This window comes from Lontra canadensis, unplaced genomic scaffold, assembly GCF_010015895.1.
Source record: "Lontra canadensis isolate GAN:19392208 unplaced genomic scaffold, GSC_riverotter_1.0 scaffold9, whole genome shotgun sequence".
Taxonomy (NCBI): domain Eukaryota; kingdom Metazoa; phylum Chordata; class Mammalia; order Carnivora; family Mustelidae; genus Lontra; species Lontra canadensis.
This window is the reverse complement of record NW_022631003.1, coordinates 31,657,521-31,671,399: the sequence shown is the minus strand read 5'-3', so window position 1 is coordinate 31,671,399 and position 13,879 is coordinate 31,657,521. Positions and strand designations below refer to the sequence as shown.

Here is a 13,879-nt window from a genome sequence, read left to right as displayed (position 1 = left end):
ATTTGTTGTAAATAAAGTACAATGATTCCAGGGCTAAGAAAATACATCCCCACTTTTTTTCTTCTACACTCTGTTGGACAATCTCTAAACGTAATGGAAAGGAAGGATTTGGCTGAAACCAAAAAGCAGCTGCTATATGAAGCCTGGGTCGGGTGATGGGGTCGTCGGTGACTTCTCAGGGAGGAAATAAAAGATTGCCATCGCTGATGTGGGTTCTTAGAGGAAAGGAGAAAAAATAATACTAATGCATGATTTTCCTAGGAAATTCTAAGAATTACATAATTTGTCCTAAATGTCAGGCCCTGCTTAAAAAAAAAAAAAAAATCAAAGGAAAAAGCATAAGCAGCAGGAGCATTGTGTTATTTTTTCCAGCAGGGATTGTCCACATGGAGAAGTACTCACCAGGAAGCTATAGAAGAATTCATGGACAAAGAGACCCAGCATGCAAACCAGGACGTACGCCACGTGGTAGAGAAAGGCCATATCCAGGATGACCGCTCGGTAGCCTCGGGTGAAGGTGCCACGATTGCCCACGAAACTCACCAGAAATACGATTTTATTACAAAGCTACAGGGAGAAAAAGATTAGATTTTACTGTCTTATTTATCCCCGAAACTCATGTAAATAGCGGTCATTGACAAAACCTAGTATTCACCAAGTCTGTGGTTTTCTTTTATCTTTTCTTGTCTGGTAACTTTTGGCCTTGCTTACAAATCTGTGTGTATACATAATATACCCCAAAGTTGTAACATTTGCAGTTCCAGGAAAAAAGAGGAGGATGATTAAGGGCCCCAGCTATGCAATCGAGGCAGACCTGAATTTAAACCCTCACTCGCTCACTACTGTTGCACAAGGTCATGCAGCAGCTGGCCTTGATCATGTCTTTGGAAAAATTAGAGCAAAGGGATTCTGACCCTTATAGAACTCTTCAGGGGATTAAACAATTCATAACGTATATGAAGCACTTAGTACAATGACTCTTTAGATACTACTCATTGTATTTTCCATATTAAAAGTAATAGATGTAATATTTTTATTATACTGGAAATGTAATAAAAAATATCTTTTCAGGAAATATTATCCTTGATTTTTTTGACCTAGACTTTCTCTACTGAATATTGTTGTAAACAAGTAAGCCATTAAAAGAGATTTTTTGCATTTAGATACATAAAAATACATATATACTTACGTAAGTGGGTTAAAGTAAATGAAATTCATGCATATATTTTCTTTTTTTTTTTTAAAGATTTTTTTGAGAGAGAGAGCCCAAGTGGGAGGAGAAGAGGGAGAAGGAGAATCTTGAGCAGACTCTGAGCTGAGCACGGAGCCTGATGTGGGGCTCGATCTCATGACCCTGAGAGCAGAAACTGAGCTGAAACCAAGTGTCACATGCTTAACCGACCATTACATGCTTAACCAGGTACCCTGCATGCATATATTTTCTAAGCTCTATGTGTGGTAGTTATTCAATAAACATTTTGGAGTTCTTATTACACTTGGTGCTATATATTTATATTAACACTATTTAAAATAGCCTTTTGTGGCACAATTTTGGAATATAGAAATGTACACAGAGATTTTTTGGCAATAACAACAATGTGTGCAATGATTTCCAGGGGCACTTGGGTGGCTCAGTGGGTTAAACCTCTGCTCAGGTCATGATCCCAGGGTCCTGGAATCGAGCCCCGCATCGGGCTCTCTGCTCAGCAGGGAGTCTGCTTCCTCCTCTTTTTCTCTGCCTGCCTCTCTGCCTACTTGTGATCTCTGTCTGTCAAATAAATAAATAAAATCTTTGTGCAATGATTTCCAAAGAACACAGTTATCAGAAACTTAGTGCCTGATATTTGGTTCTAGAGTCACTGCATTATTTATAAACTGAAGAACTCATTTTGCATCTTAGTCATCATGGAAACAATTACAGATTTCAAATTTCAGTTTTTCTAAAGTGTTCCTGAGTTCTGCAAGTTATGTAGTGGCACCATATTTGTCTTTACATGTCCAAAGCTAACTTTGGGAAAACATGTTGTCTTTTGCAACAGCATTGATTTTTCATATGTGAAAAGAAACTGCCTTATGGAATGATTTTAAATAATGGGCAGAAGTGAAATTTGAGAGGTTGGAAAAACATTTCCTTCAGCTTCCTGAAGTTAAAATCAATAAATACATGAGAAATGGGTTAACATTGCATGTTGTGAAGATAGCCAAACCAAATCAAGAACATGGAAGTTCAAACCTCCTCAATTTTCCCCGTGCTAATTAATGATCCTCTCAGTAATCAGTCTTTTCCATTCTTTCATCATCTTGTGAATAATTTGAATAATGTCAGACAGAAAGTTATACTTCACTATTTAGTTTCATCATCACATATTTACGTTATTGTTTAACATAGCTACAGTATAATGATGTCTTTGTGATTGGTAACCAAGAGCAAATTTAATATTATAAGAGGTCTTCATTTCAAAAGCTCAGGAAATATATACAAGGTGCTCAGATTAAGTGTGGTATTTGATAATAAACAACCACGAAAATGGGAAAATACAGAATGTCTAGGTGAAGTAATAGTCAGTGTTTTACTCTTTGAATTATTTTAAGTGACTATTTAAATTTAAGTTATTTGCTTTCATTCACCCACCATATTCATCAATACAAAATAGAAATAGGAAGTTCTATAAAAATTAAGTTAAAAATATTAACTTAAGTAAAAAATTAAAATAAAGTAAAAAATTTTAATTTTTACTTAAGTAAAATAATTAAGTAAAAGAAAATTAAGTAAAAAATTTTCAGAAGGATGGATGATATGCTCATGACAAATTGTTCATATGTTGTTTACTGATCTCTGTTTCCCTAAACTGAATTGTAAAAAAATTATGCAGGAAAACTATTTATAGGTCCTACACATTCAGGAAAAGTAATATGTTGAGTTCAAGTTCTCAAAAAAAAGCAATATGTTTCAGTTCTCAAGTAATGTAAAAGGAAGAACACATTTCTCCCTAAAAGGGCCTCTGCCATTTTTGCATAAAAAATAAAGGTTCGCCTTCTCTATGTAGAGGTTGGTTTTTATTTTCTTTGAACCTTGATCTAGAGCTTGGTGTTGATGGATATGTCCCTGTTCTCTTGACTAAGTCTCAAACTAGAATGGAGTTGATATTGGCACTGACATCATCTATTCCTGTAGAGATCAGAAACGAGGAGACTGTCCTTTTGTTTTGAAGTGTTCACACCAAGAAAAAATAAAATCAAGAATAAATGATTTGGGAAGGAAAAAAAGTTTGAACTCTTTTTTCTGCATCATGACCTTGAAATGTATAAATTGTTTTTTACACAGCAATTCCATGAAGGTTGGGGATATTTATGGAAATAAACAAGTTACAAAAACTTATTCTCCCTTTTCATGCCCTTACTTGATGTTGTCTAACCAGTCCTTCATTTGTCAATGTCATTATGCAGGCAATCTTTGTTTCTATGGCAAGATCCTTGTGGGCAGTGATAAACAGAGAGGAGAGCGTGGGAACTGGGCAAGTGGCTAAGAGACCAGCCCTTTCTGATTTGGTGTTGAAAAGACTCCAATCAGCATACAAATAGCAAAACAAATGACCATAACTGGCCCACAATATTTTTATCTTTTTCCATCTATTCTTAAAATTGCACTTCATATATGTTTTGTTTTGTTGAGGATGGGGTGAATTATGTGATGGTGGCGAGAGGGGTAGGGAAACAATCAATGTAAGCTTTTTGGGCAATCTTTTAGTTATTTATTTTTTATATTTCAAGTTTTTACTTAAATTTTAGTTAGTTAACACATAGTGCAATATTAGTTTCAGGAGTGGAATTTAGTGATTCATCACTTACATAACACCCAGTGCTCATCACAAGTGCCTTCCTTAATGCCCATTACCTATTTAGCCCATGCCCCTGCCCACCTCCCCTCCAGCAGCCTTTTTTTTTTTTTAATAATTTTTAAATGTTTTTTATAAACATATAATGTATTTAGCTCCAGCAGCCTTTTAAAAAGATGATTTACTAGTAGATCGTGTGAAAACAAAAGCATAATTAATGTTCATCTGTTAATTAATGTAAAGTGAATCAAATTCATTATTTTTAATTGGGTTAATTAATTGTGCAGTACAGTACTGTTTTCATATATACTTCATAATTCATTGATATGTCTTTGCAGGACTTTTAACAGTGCAGTATAATGGAAGGACACTGGACTAGAAATTGGGCCATCGGGGTTCCAGTATTGGCTCTGCCACCCATTGCTTTGGTAAATCCTTCTTGTCTCTATAGGATTTTGCATACTTACTATGTGACTAACTTATTATGTGACAAACATAACATGATAAAAAAAATAATAAAATGCCTGGAAATGAATAATCCGTAAGGTGTCTCAAAGTTCTAGAATTCTATAGGATGTCCTTTAAATTTTAGTCTTTTATGGGATCACAGAAATTTATAGCTGCCTTTATGTTATGCATTTTTTCCTTTTTTTTGGGGGGGGGCGGTCTCATTTTGTTCTATGTTCTGACCAGGAATTCTATCCTGATCTTAATTGTGCCTATGAGAAAACATGACCTATTTTCCAGGAATGAACTATAGCCAGTAACTAAGTAAGTAAGTAAGTAAGTAAATAAATACTTTCTAGTATTTCTTGAAAAGAAAAAGTGAATTTATTGAACTACATATTAACTACATTATTGTATTGCTATCAACATCAACCTTACTAAAATTTATGGCATTTCATTTAAAAATCTCCATTTCAGTAGTGTTACATCTTAGGCAGGATAAGGTTCTATGGTCAAAGCATAAGGCAAGATTTTCAGGCCACCATCACCCTGGAAATCTTTTAAATTGCCAACAAAACAGTATAATAAACAAGGGTGGTATAAGATATACTGTTTTTTAATAAATTCAATATTTCTAGTTTTCCCCCAGCACTGAAGCAGTTTCCTGCTACTACAACTGAATATCAGAATTAGTTAGGAGCATTCAGTGACCATATTATATGAAAAATAGGGTATGTATGTGTGTGTGAGAGAGAGAGAGGTGGGGGGGAAGAGAGAAAGAGAATGAATGTTTTGTCTCAGAATATATAATTGAATTTGTGTATGTTAAGTGAACATATGGTGGGGCTCAACCTTATAGATTAGCAGTAACATGAGCCCTCCCAGGAAACTACCCGCAGGTAAGTAACTAAGGGCCTGACACTATTCAATGTGAACACTGTGGCTTATTGCTAATAGACACCTATCTGCTAAACTCCACTTGCCTCTCTCTGCAAAATGGTGAGACCAAGTTTTAGCATAAGGAAACATTTCCACACTACAAATAACTTTAAGAAAGGCAAATAATTTATAAATAAATTATTTATAAAATTTATTTATATTATTTATATATATAAAATTATTTATAAATAATTTATAAAAATAAATTATACATTTGTAGGCACTACCACAAAGAAAAAACATTGTACATAAGAAGTGTTTAGAAGATATTAAAAGATCTCCCACAGGTATTTACTGCATTATTTATTATGAAAAATATCTAAAAATCTAAACAATAAAAATTAATGGTTAAACAGATCATAAAGTGTCTATGTGACTGGGATATTATCATTATTAGTGATATAGAAATACTAAGTGATCTAAAGTTTATAAAAAGGGGTGTTTGTATTTGCTAAAATAATATGTTAATTTCCATTGCAATGGAGACGGTGAGAAGAAAACTGTACTGCGTTTTAAGATATGCTTTAAACAGAGAAAAACATCTGCATTTTTGAAACATCTCAAACACCGAGATACCCTTGTGACAAGATGGAGAAATTAGTTGCAGTCTAAACAAAACTTTGATTTTTAGAAATGAGTGAAGATGACATAAATGAGGCATCATAATAAACAGAAACTGCTAATACTAAATGCTCGGAACACAGATTGAGCTTTTTCCTTCCACTTGATTCCTTTTCCAGAAAAGCAACTTTCTGACATTACAAAAGACACTGAGTCCAGAAACAAATAACTGTCTGTGAACCGAAATATAAATCCTTTTCTGATTATGATACCGATGTTTCACAATTAAGTAGTACTTCACGTTTTAGGTGTTTGAGAAACGGTAGCCTTCGTTGCTATTCTATCATCACTGCCGTTGCTCTGCTCTAAACCTTCACACTGATCCTCCCAATCTTCTCAACAACTGTGAGTGCAGACGAGGCTTTAACATCTTCATTTCACTGATGAGAAAAATGAAACTCAGAGGCTCCATTCGCCTATGGTCTAGAATTTGGATTCTCCTTAAGCCTTCACCGTCAGGTAGATATTTTCTTTTGTTTTTCCTGCTTCTGATACCTACAATTTTAGCACCTATGGCTTTACCAGTCACACAATGCAAACTTTTAAGTATAAATTAATAAATATATTAAATCCTAAGTTACAAAAAGTGACTGATCTATGTTTTCATTTCACTTTTTCCTTGCCCTCCCCGGGAAATGGTAAGCCACAGACAGTTTTATAATAAGCTTGTTATGACAAAAGTTAAGGTAGATAATTATTTGTTAAGACATTTCATTAATCTGTACAATATCAAAATTACAGACAGAAATGATCCATATCTATGTTATAAAACTCATAATTATTCCATCCAATTTGTTTGTTCCAAATTAAAGTTGATTATTTTCTTTGTCAAAATGCCCTGAACTGGCAAATTGTAATATATCATTTCGAGGGGCTGTGCAAATGGATTTTTTATGCTATGAGAGGTATGAGAGTACCCACAGATTCATACAGTTAATCAGAAAGATACATTTCAATGTATATTTCTTCTCAAGTATAAAACTTGCCTCTTATATGAGTTGTCATTTCCTACAGTGGAACTATTCTCACCACACCAGGCAGAGATTATTTTTTATCCTGTCCCCTAAGGGGGAAAGGAGAAATAACTCCAAATGTTTTTGGTTTCCCCAATAGACATTGAAATATTTTTCCTTATCTCTTTATATATTCTAAAATGTTCTGTATAGCAAGAATCACATCCTCTATTTCTTGGTATTTTCAATGCCTATCAGATAACAGAGGCCGAATAAATGCTTGTTATTTCTGAGCCAACACTATTTAGCTATTATTTCTTTTTTTAATTTTTTTTAAAATTTAACTTAATTTTTTTTTCAGTGTCTAGCTATTATTTCAACTTATCAAACTTGGGATTTATCCCTCAAACTAATATCTTATTGAGGACCAGCTACCAGTTTATGAATATTATTTGCTTCCTCAAATAATCTGGCTCAATATTCAATGTATTTTTTAATAATAAGCTGGACTTACCTAACTCAAGTTTTTTAATAGGGTTAGAAAAATTTAGATAAATACATGAAGATTCCTCAGTTAACTTGGTTTCCAAAACATTGAAAGTTCAAGTTTGGTTCATATAAAGAATTTATGAATGTTTAAATGCTAGGGATTAAGTGGGAGAAAAATGGAGTTGAGAGTGAGGGAGTGAAGAGGGCAGGATTTTACCTATGGACGTGACAACTTCTGCCCTCAAGAAACTTAAGAATCCTACATTTGGTTCTTGACAATTCTTTAGTGATAGACCTCTTTGCATGTATAGTACACTTCCCTTTATTAACAGTGATTGAAGATAACTGGTAATTTGGTTGTGTGAATGTTCTAGTTAACTGGGAGTCGTCATTTATATCATGTCAAATTTTCAAAGAAGTATAATATAATAGGGGTCAGAAACAGAGACTTGGTCATTCTAGCTCAGCTTTATAATTCTCAGAAGTTTGGCTGGCTATTTCATTTATTCATTTTCAATAAATACTTGTCATGTATTTTATGTACAAGGCACTATAAATGTATAGGAATACAAAGATAATTTTTCACTCATTCTTTCACTCACACATTAGCTAATTTATTAAAGAAAACTCTGTTGGATACCAAAGACATTCCAAGACACGAAACGATCAATCATTATCCTTGAGAACTGTATAATGTAGTAGGGAAGATAAGGCCTATTCGCAGATACCAGAATAAAGGACACTATGTTAGAAACCCCATACAAGGTACAGACAGTGCTTTAGGGATTCAGCAGACATATTAGCAGTATTTATTTGCTGCCAGGACATTTTTTCTTTCATTAACCTGATGATTTACCCTTCTTTTAATATCCCTTTATGAATACACCATGTAGAATGCTGTCTAGTCCCTTTAAAGTTGTATCTCTTGGGTACATTATTGCTATTTGGAATAGTGCTCTGATTACTTATTCTTAACTTACCTAATTGAGGTTTTGAAATATGCTCCCTTGTTCTAATATTTTAAAATTTAGTGAAAAAATATTAATCTCATCTATGCCTTTCACAAGTTTAGGTGTTTTGTTCACATAAAGAGCCAAATTTCCTATTTTCTCATGTAGCAATCCTTTTTCTTTGGTCATTTTATAAAAGGTACTCACTTTTATAAAAGGTACTCAAAATTCTACTGACTATAATTTAATCTTTCTTGGGTGATTTAGGAGTCACTTTAGGATGTTCACAGTGGCTTGGAGTCATTTTTGTCAGTATCTTTGGGTATAGGATACAGAAGGCATTAAAATTGGATTGGATTAAGTTGATTGCAGAACTGGGTCATGCCCCAAATAGCTTTTCAAGCATATCAAAAATTTTACTTGTCATTTTTTCCTTCTCTCTCAAAATTACAAATATACAAATCAAACTCTCGTTAATTTGAATTCATAATAAATAAGAATTTACTATGTATATGTGAATTAAAGTATAGAGCTACATTTCTGTAGTTAGTACACTTCTTCAAATAATTTACAAAAGGACAAAGCTAAATAAAATACTTACATTAGCTGCACCGAGAAGTATTAACGTAGGCCCAAGACCTATTGTATATATCGACCTGAGCATTATTGACACAAGAAACGGCCGAATCCCCACAGGCTTGGAGAAGAAAAACAGCACAGATGTGCAGACAGCCACGGCTATCCAAAGAAGAACGGAGAACAATGGAGAAAGTGTACCTGTAAAATGCGGAAGAAGTTTATTTTTACTAAGAACAAAAGTAGAAAATGTTAAAATCTTTGCCGCTCTACTTTATATAACATAGCAAGTTCAGCCATAAGACACTGAATTTCATAACAACCCACTCTACACACTGTATATTTAGAGGAAATGTCTCTGAACACATTACTCATTATTGCATTTCCAGAAAATTTGTGATTATTTTCAGGATACTTAAATACTCACTAGTGAAAGTAGCTTCCATTAACTCTGAGAATTGTTCATCTTTCTCTCCTATGAGAGTTGTACGTTAAATGCTTCTGCTAGATGTATCTCACTTGGGAATTTTAATTCAAAACTTATGGTTAATGAGTGTAAAATGCATAGTTAAATCATGTGAAACTAAGGGTTTTGTCACTGAACTCATACCTTGTCTTGTTCTATTGTTATAAAGTTTCTATCTTGCAGATTCTTCTAAAGAATTCAGAATATAAAATATCCAGTCTTTAATAAAATAGACACAAGCTTTACCTGTTAAAATATTCATGTATATAAATGTATGTGATGTATGTATATATGTATGAGTGTGTGTACTGGAAAGCCAACTCAAGCTCTAAAAAAATATTGAGCTTTTAAATCATCAGAAAACAAAACAAAAGTCATCAGAAAACAAAAGCTCCAAATATTCAAAAAATGAACACAATTGTATCAAAATTTCTTTAGAAATTGACCAAAATTGAAATTTTTATATGATGTTATTCACCATACAGTACATCATTAGTTTTTGATGTAGAGTTACATGATTCATTGCTTACATATAACACCCAGTGGTCCATGCAATCTGTGCCCCCATTAATACTCATCACCAGGCTCACCCATCCCCCCAGACTCCCCTCCTCTGAAACTCTCAGTTTGTTGTCCAAAAGAAGTTTAAAAATATATCTCCTTTTTTTTTTTTAAAGTATAATTTACTAATGTTTGCACTGACTATGTAGATTCAAGGAATCCCCTGTTGAAGGTCATGTGGTGCTGTATTTGCAGAAGAAGTAAAGTAAAGGGCCACATTCCTGGGCTGATTAGATCAGCTATAGGACCTCAAACACATGCCTATTGGCTAATGAAGTCTCAGGGGAAACAACAAAATGGAGATTTTCCACTAGCTATTTCTTTTGGCCAGTTTTTATTATTTATAAAATTCACTTCTGCATGCAAAACACCACATGCGCTTTGGTGTGTAGAGTCTCTGTATTATCAGTGAAACCCTGAGATTATCTGAATTCCTTCACTGAATTCTGCGTAAGCCTTCAGTTCATAGTGAGTGCTAACAGATCAAAAGTAGGTAGGAAAAGCCTGTCAGACATTAAAAAACAAAACAAGTCAGGTAGCAAAGAGCATTAGCTTAGGTTTATTTCTACAATGTTTTGTCCTCATCACGTTGTCCCAAATGAAGAGTGATGAAGGATGGTTGGGAAGAGAGATCTGATCTAACCCCTTCACCAAATTAATTAATTAATTTATCTATCTATCTATTCATTCATTCATTCATTTGCAAGAGAGATTGTGCACATGAGCCTGTGGGGGGTGGGGGCAGAGGGAGAGGGACAAGCCGACTTTCTAGTAAGTCGGGAGCTGATGCAGGGGCTCGATTCCAGGACCCTGAGATCATGACCTGAGTTGAAATCAGATGCTTAATCAACTGAGCCACCTAGGCGTCCCACCCCTTCACCAAATTTATGATCTGATAAGATGACTTTGGAGATAGGGAAGGAAAAGGGGTACATTTCTCTGGAAATTACCTTAACTCCCATCCTCTGGCAATGCTAACAAAATGGGTGCCCAACTTATGTTTATTATAATTTGGTTTAAAAGCACTTTGTGTCTACCGAAACAGCCTGACCACCAACTGCCCTGATTTCACAAATCTCAAAGAGTCATGGAGAAAATGAGATCTTCAACTTTCTCTCATGCTTATTTGGATGACATCAGAATGGAAGCTTTGGAAGAGTGAAGATCATCTCTGGGGCTATCATGGTACGTGGCATATAGCAACAAGTAAATATTTTCTGATTAAATGAATAAGCAAAAACACAATCTGTGAGCTCATTTTGAGTAAGTAACTAAGTCTCCAGTTACAAATTTGCCAAGTTATGGAGCTTTACTCTTAAGTTTACTAAAACTTCCAACATCTATGCACATTTAATGACTTTTAGCAAGTCATTGGACTCTTCAGTATAATTCATAAGCAGTGTCTTGGCGTGACATCCTTATTTTCAAAGTCCTAGCATTAACAGTGAGAGTTACACTGTTCATTATTATTCATGCCTGATAACTAACCACATCATGACTATTTTTTCCTCGGCAATATCTGTCTTGCCAAGATTTCCTCTTGATTAAACAAGAAATTATAACCATGCATTTAAAACTGGGCATTTGATCCCTTTGTAGACAGAACTCAATGATCATCTAATGTTGCACCTTGCACTTAGTTTAATACTAAACATGTATTTGTGAAATCAATAAACTTAAAAGTTATTTAAAATGGCTATTGACAATATTGCCAATTGTCAATAATTTGTAATCATGTTCTGTTAGAATGGTCACATTAGTTTTTAGCTGAAGATTTAATGCAAAAAAATACTAAATTGAAAACTCTGACAAACTCTAGAGAAGACTGTTTGTCTTCTCTTTGTCTAACCGGATTGTTAAAGCCGGAATGTAGATGTTAGAATCTACATTCCTTAAAGCTGGTTTTCACCCACTAAGGGTAGGAGAGGAGACAATCCTTAACACTCTATATTTGTATCAATTTTCTATAATAAGCATTGTTACTTTAATAATGGAAAAATCTTCTAGAATTCACTCTATATATTTTCAAGTCTTATAAAGTATGAAGTTTGTCCTTTATGGAAGAAAATTTAAACAGCCAGTTTGGAGACCTCAGTTCAAGCCACATATTGGAACTCTTCTGTCTGCCTCACATGACTTCTGTACAGTTCACTGTACAGAACATGCTGCTTCTTACCTCCAGTCCCTCTCCATTTCTCTGCCTCCCACATAACCTCACAAGTCTTCCCTCTTTCCCCCATCTCAATCCAGCTAAAGTGGATATCCATCCATACATCCATGGCTGCTCTTTACTATTGTGCCTTACGCATTTCTTCATCCCTGAACTAGATCATGAGCTCCTTGAAGACAGGACATCTTTATCAACTTCTGTGTCTCTAGGGCCTACTACAGTGCCTGGCACATAGCCACACTTCACCAATGGTTATTATTCAGTCAAATGAATTAAAATCACCTTGAAGGACTTAACTTTCTTTAACACAAAGCATTTGAGGGGGAAAAAAAACTGCCTTCTAAATTTGAATATGATTAAAAAAAAAAAAAAACCAAGTCATATGCTATCTGGAAATAAGAAATTCACATGGCAGCAGTTTCTCCACTGTCTGCCTTTGCCAAACTGGAAAGGGACAGTTGGCATGGCCAACGTTCAACTTCTGAATGGACATCTGGGATGTTCTCTAGCATCAACAGCCGCTGCCTCAGCCCACACCAGCAACACCTCATTCCTCCACTTTGGGTACAAGTTTCCTTTTTAGAGAAGCATATGTTAAATAAATAAACCAATCAAACCAACCAAAACCTACAGCCACAAATAAGCACTGCATTCCTGAATAAATCCACACTGAGCTTACCCCCTTGGGAAACCTGGCATCGGAGGCCTGTGATTCCTGGTGGAAGTGACCACTCAGAATCAATCGATATCATTGGGAAAGGCCAAGGGATAAAATGGCTTCCCCTCCAAAAACGTAATGAGGAAATGAGGAGAGATGAAGCCAGAAATATTTAGAATAGCCTAAAAAGTGATATGTGTACACTTCTTTTCATTACTACCTCTAATTAGAAGTTCTCTAAAGCCTGGTTATCATGTTGAATTGTGTGGGATAAAGGAGAGGTGACCTGGAACTGCCCTTAAGTGTTCACAGCCTCAGGCTGAGATGTCCTCCATTTCCCAAGGGTCAGCAGTGCCCTTCTGGGTGCACTAGGCCTTTCAGTTTTCCGAAGGGGCCTTCCTCGGCACCTCCCTACCATTCAAGCTCTTTGGAGAAGGTGGATCGGAGCTAGTCCAGTTGTCTTTCCAGCCTAAGCAGAAGCCACATGTTCCTGTCAGTTTCCCTCTACGCGACAGTGTAACCAGAAAAAGCAGTAAGGGGATTCTCACTGCACTGAATTGGGCAGGGAAGGGGAAATTCGATTGGTGAAAAAGAGGGAACACTGGGAAATGTTTGAGAATCTGCCTCTGGTCCCGGAACATGCCTAAGATTGACTCCGATCAGGGTTTCAGTCTCCTGGTTAGTACCATAGCTTACCCTACAAAGCCTCGTTTCCCATCACCTCAGACTGCAAACCAGGCTAGGGATGTCTATGGGAAAGCTGCACTTAATTAAAGGAAAAAAAGTATTTCTTTTCTTCAATGTTTGAAGATGTTTGTTGTTCCTGTTCTCCCTTGTTCCTGAATCCGATTCTGATTCTCAACCACATTTATTAGCATTACCCTAAGGTGTTATGAATAAAAAACTTGCTGTATAGCTGAATGAATAAAAACAACTGCTTAGTGTTCCCCTCCACAAATGAATGAATGAATGAATGAATGAATGAATGAAACTGAGCTCTTCAAAGCCCGGCCATGAAAGGGGATTATCTACAGCAGGAGTTGGGGAGGGAGTGCACTATAAGCTGATCCCCTGAGAATCACCTTCCCCCTAAGTATCTCCTTTTGATTATTCAACATCACCACTTTGGTGGAAGGGAGATAATACTCTCTCAGTTAATATTACAACCCAACAGTGAACCAGATCTAAGTCATTCCCAGCTTCTATGAGATCA

General features: G+C 35.3%; 1 protein-coding gene across 2 annotated transcripts in view; it reads right to left on the bottom strand.

Moving 5' to 3' along the window:
• Positions 1-13,879, bottom strand: part of ITPR2 (inositol 1,4,5-trisphosphate receptor type 2) — a 483,190-nt gene that overhangs the window by 71,422 nt on the left and 397,889 nt on the right. The window contains exons 49-50 of one of the 2 annotated variants that reach the window (XM_032855215.1): positions 8,837-9,012; positions 403-567 (exon numbers count right to left, since the gene is read on the bottom strand). In XM_032855215.1, the coding sequence (XP_032711106.1) occupies positions 403-567; positions 8,837-9,012 (341 nt within the window). Of the gene's footprint in view, positions 1-402; positions 568-8,836; positions 9,013-13,879 lie in introns of those variants that run through there. The other variant, XM_032855216.1, reaches the window with a different exon arrangement.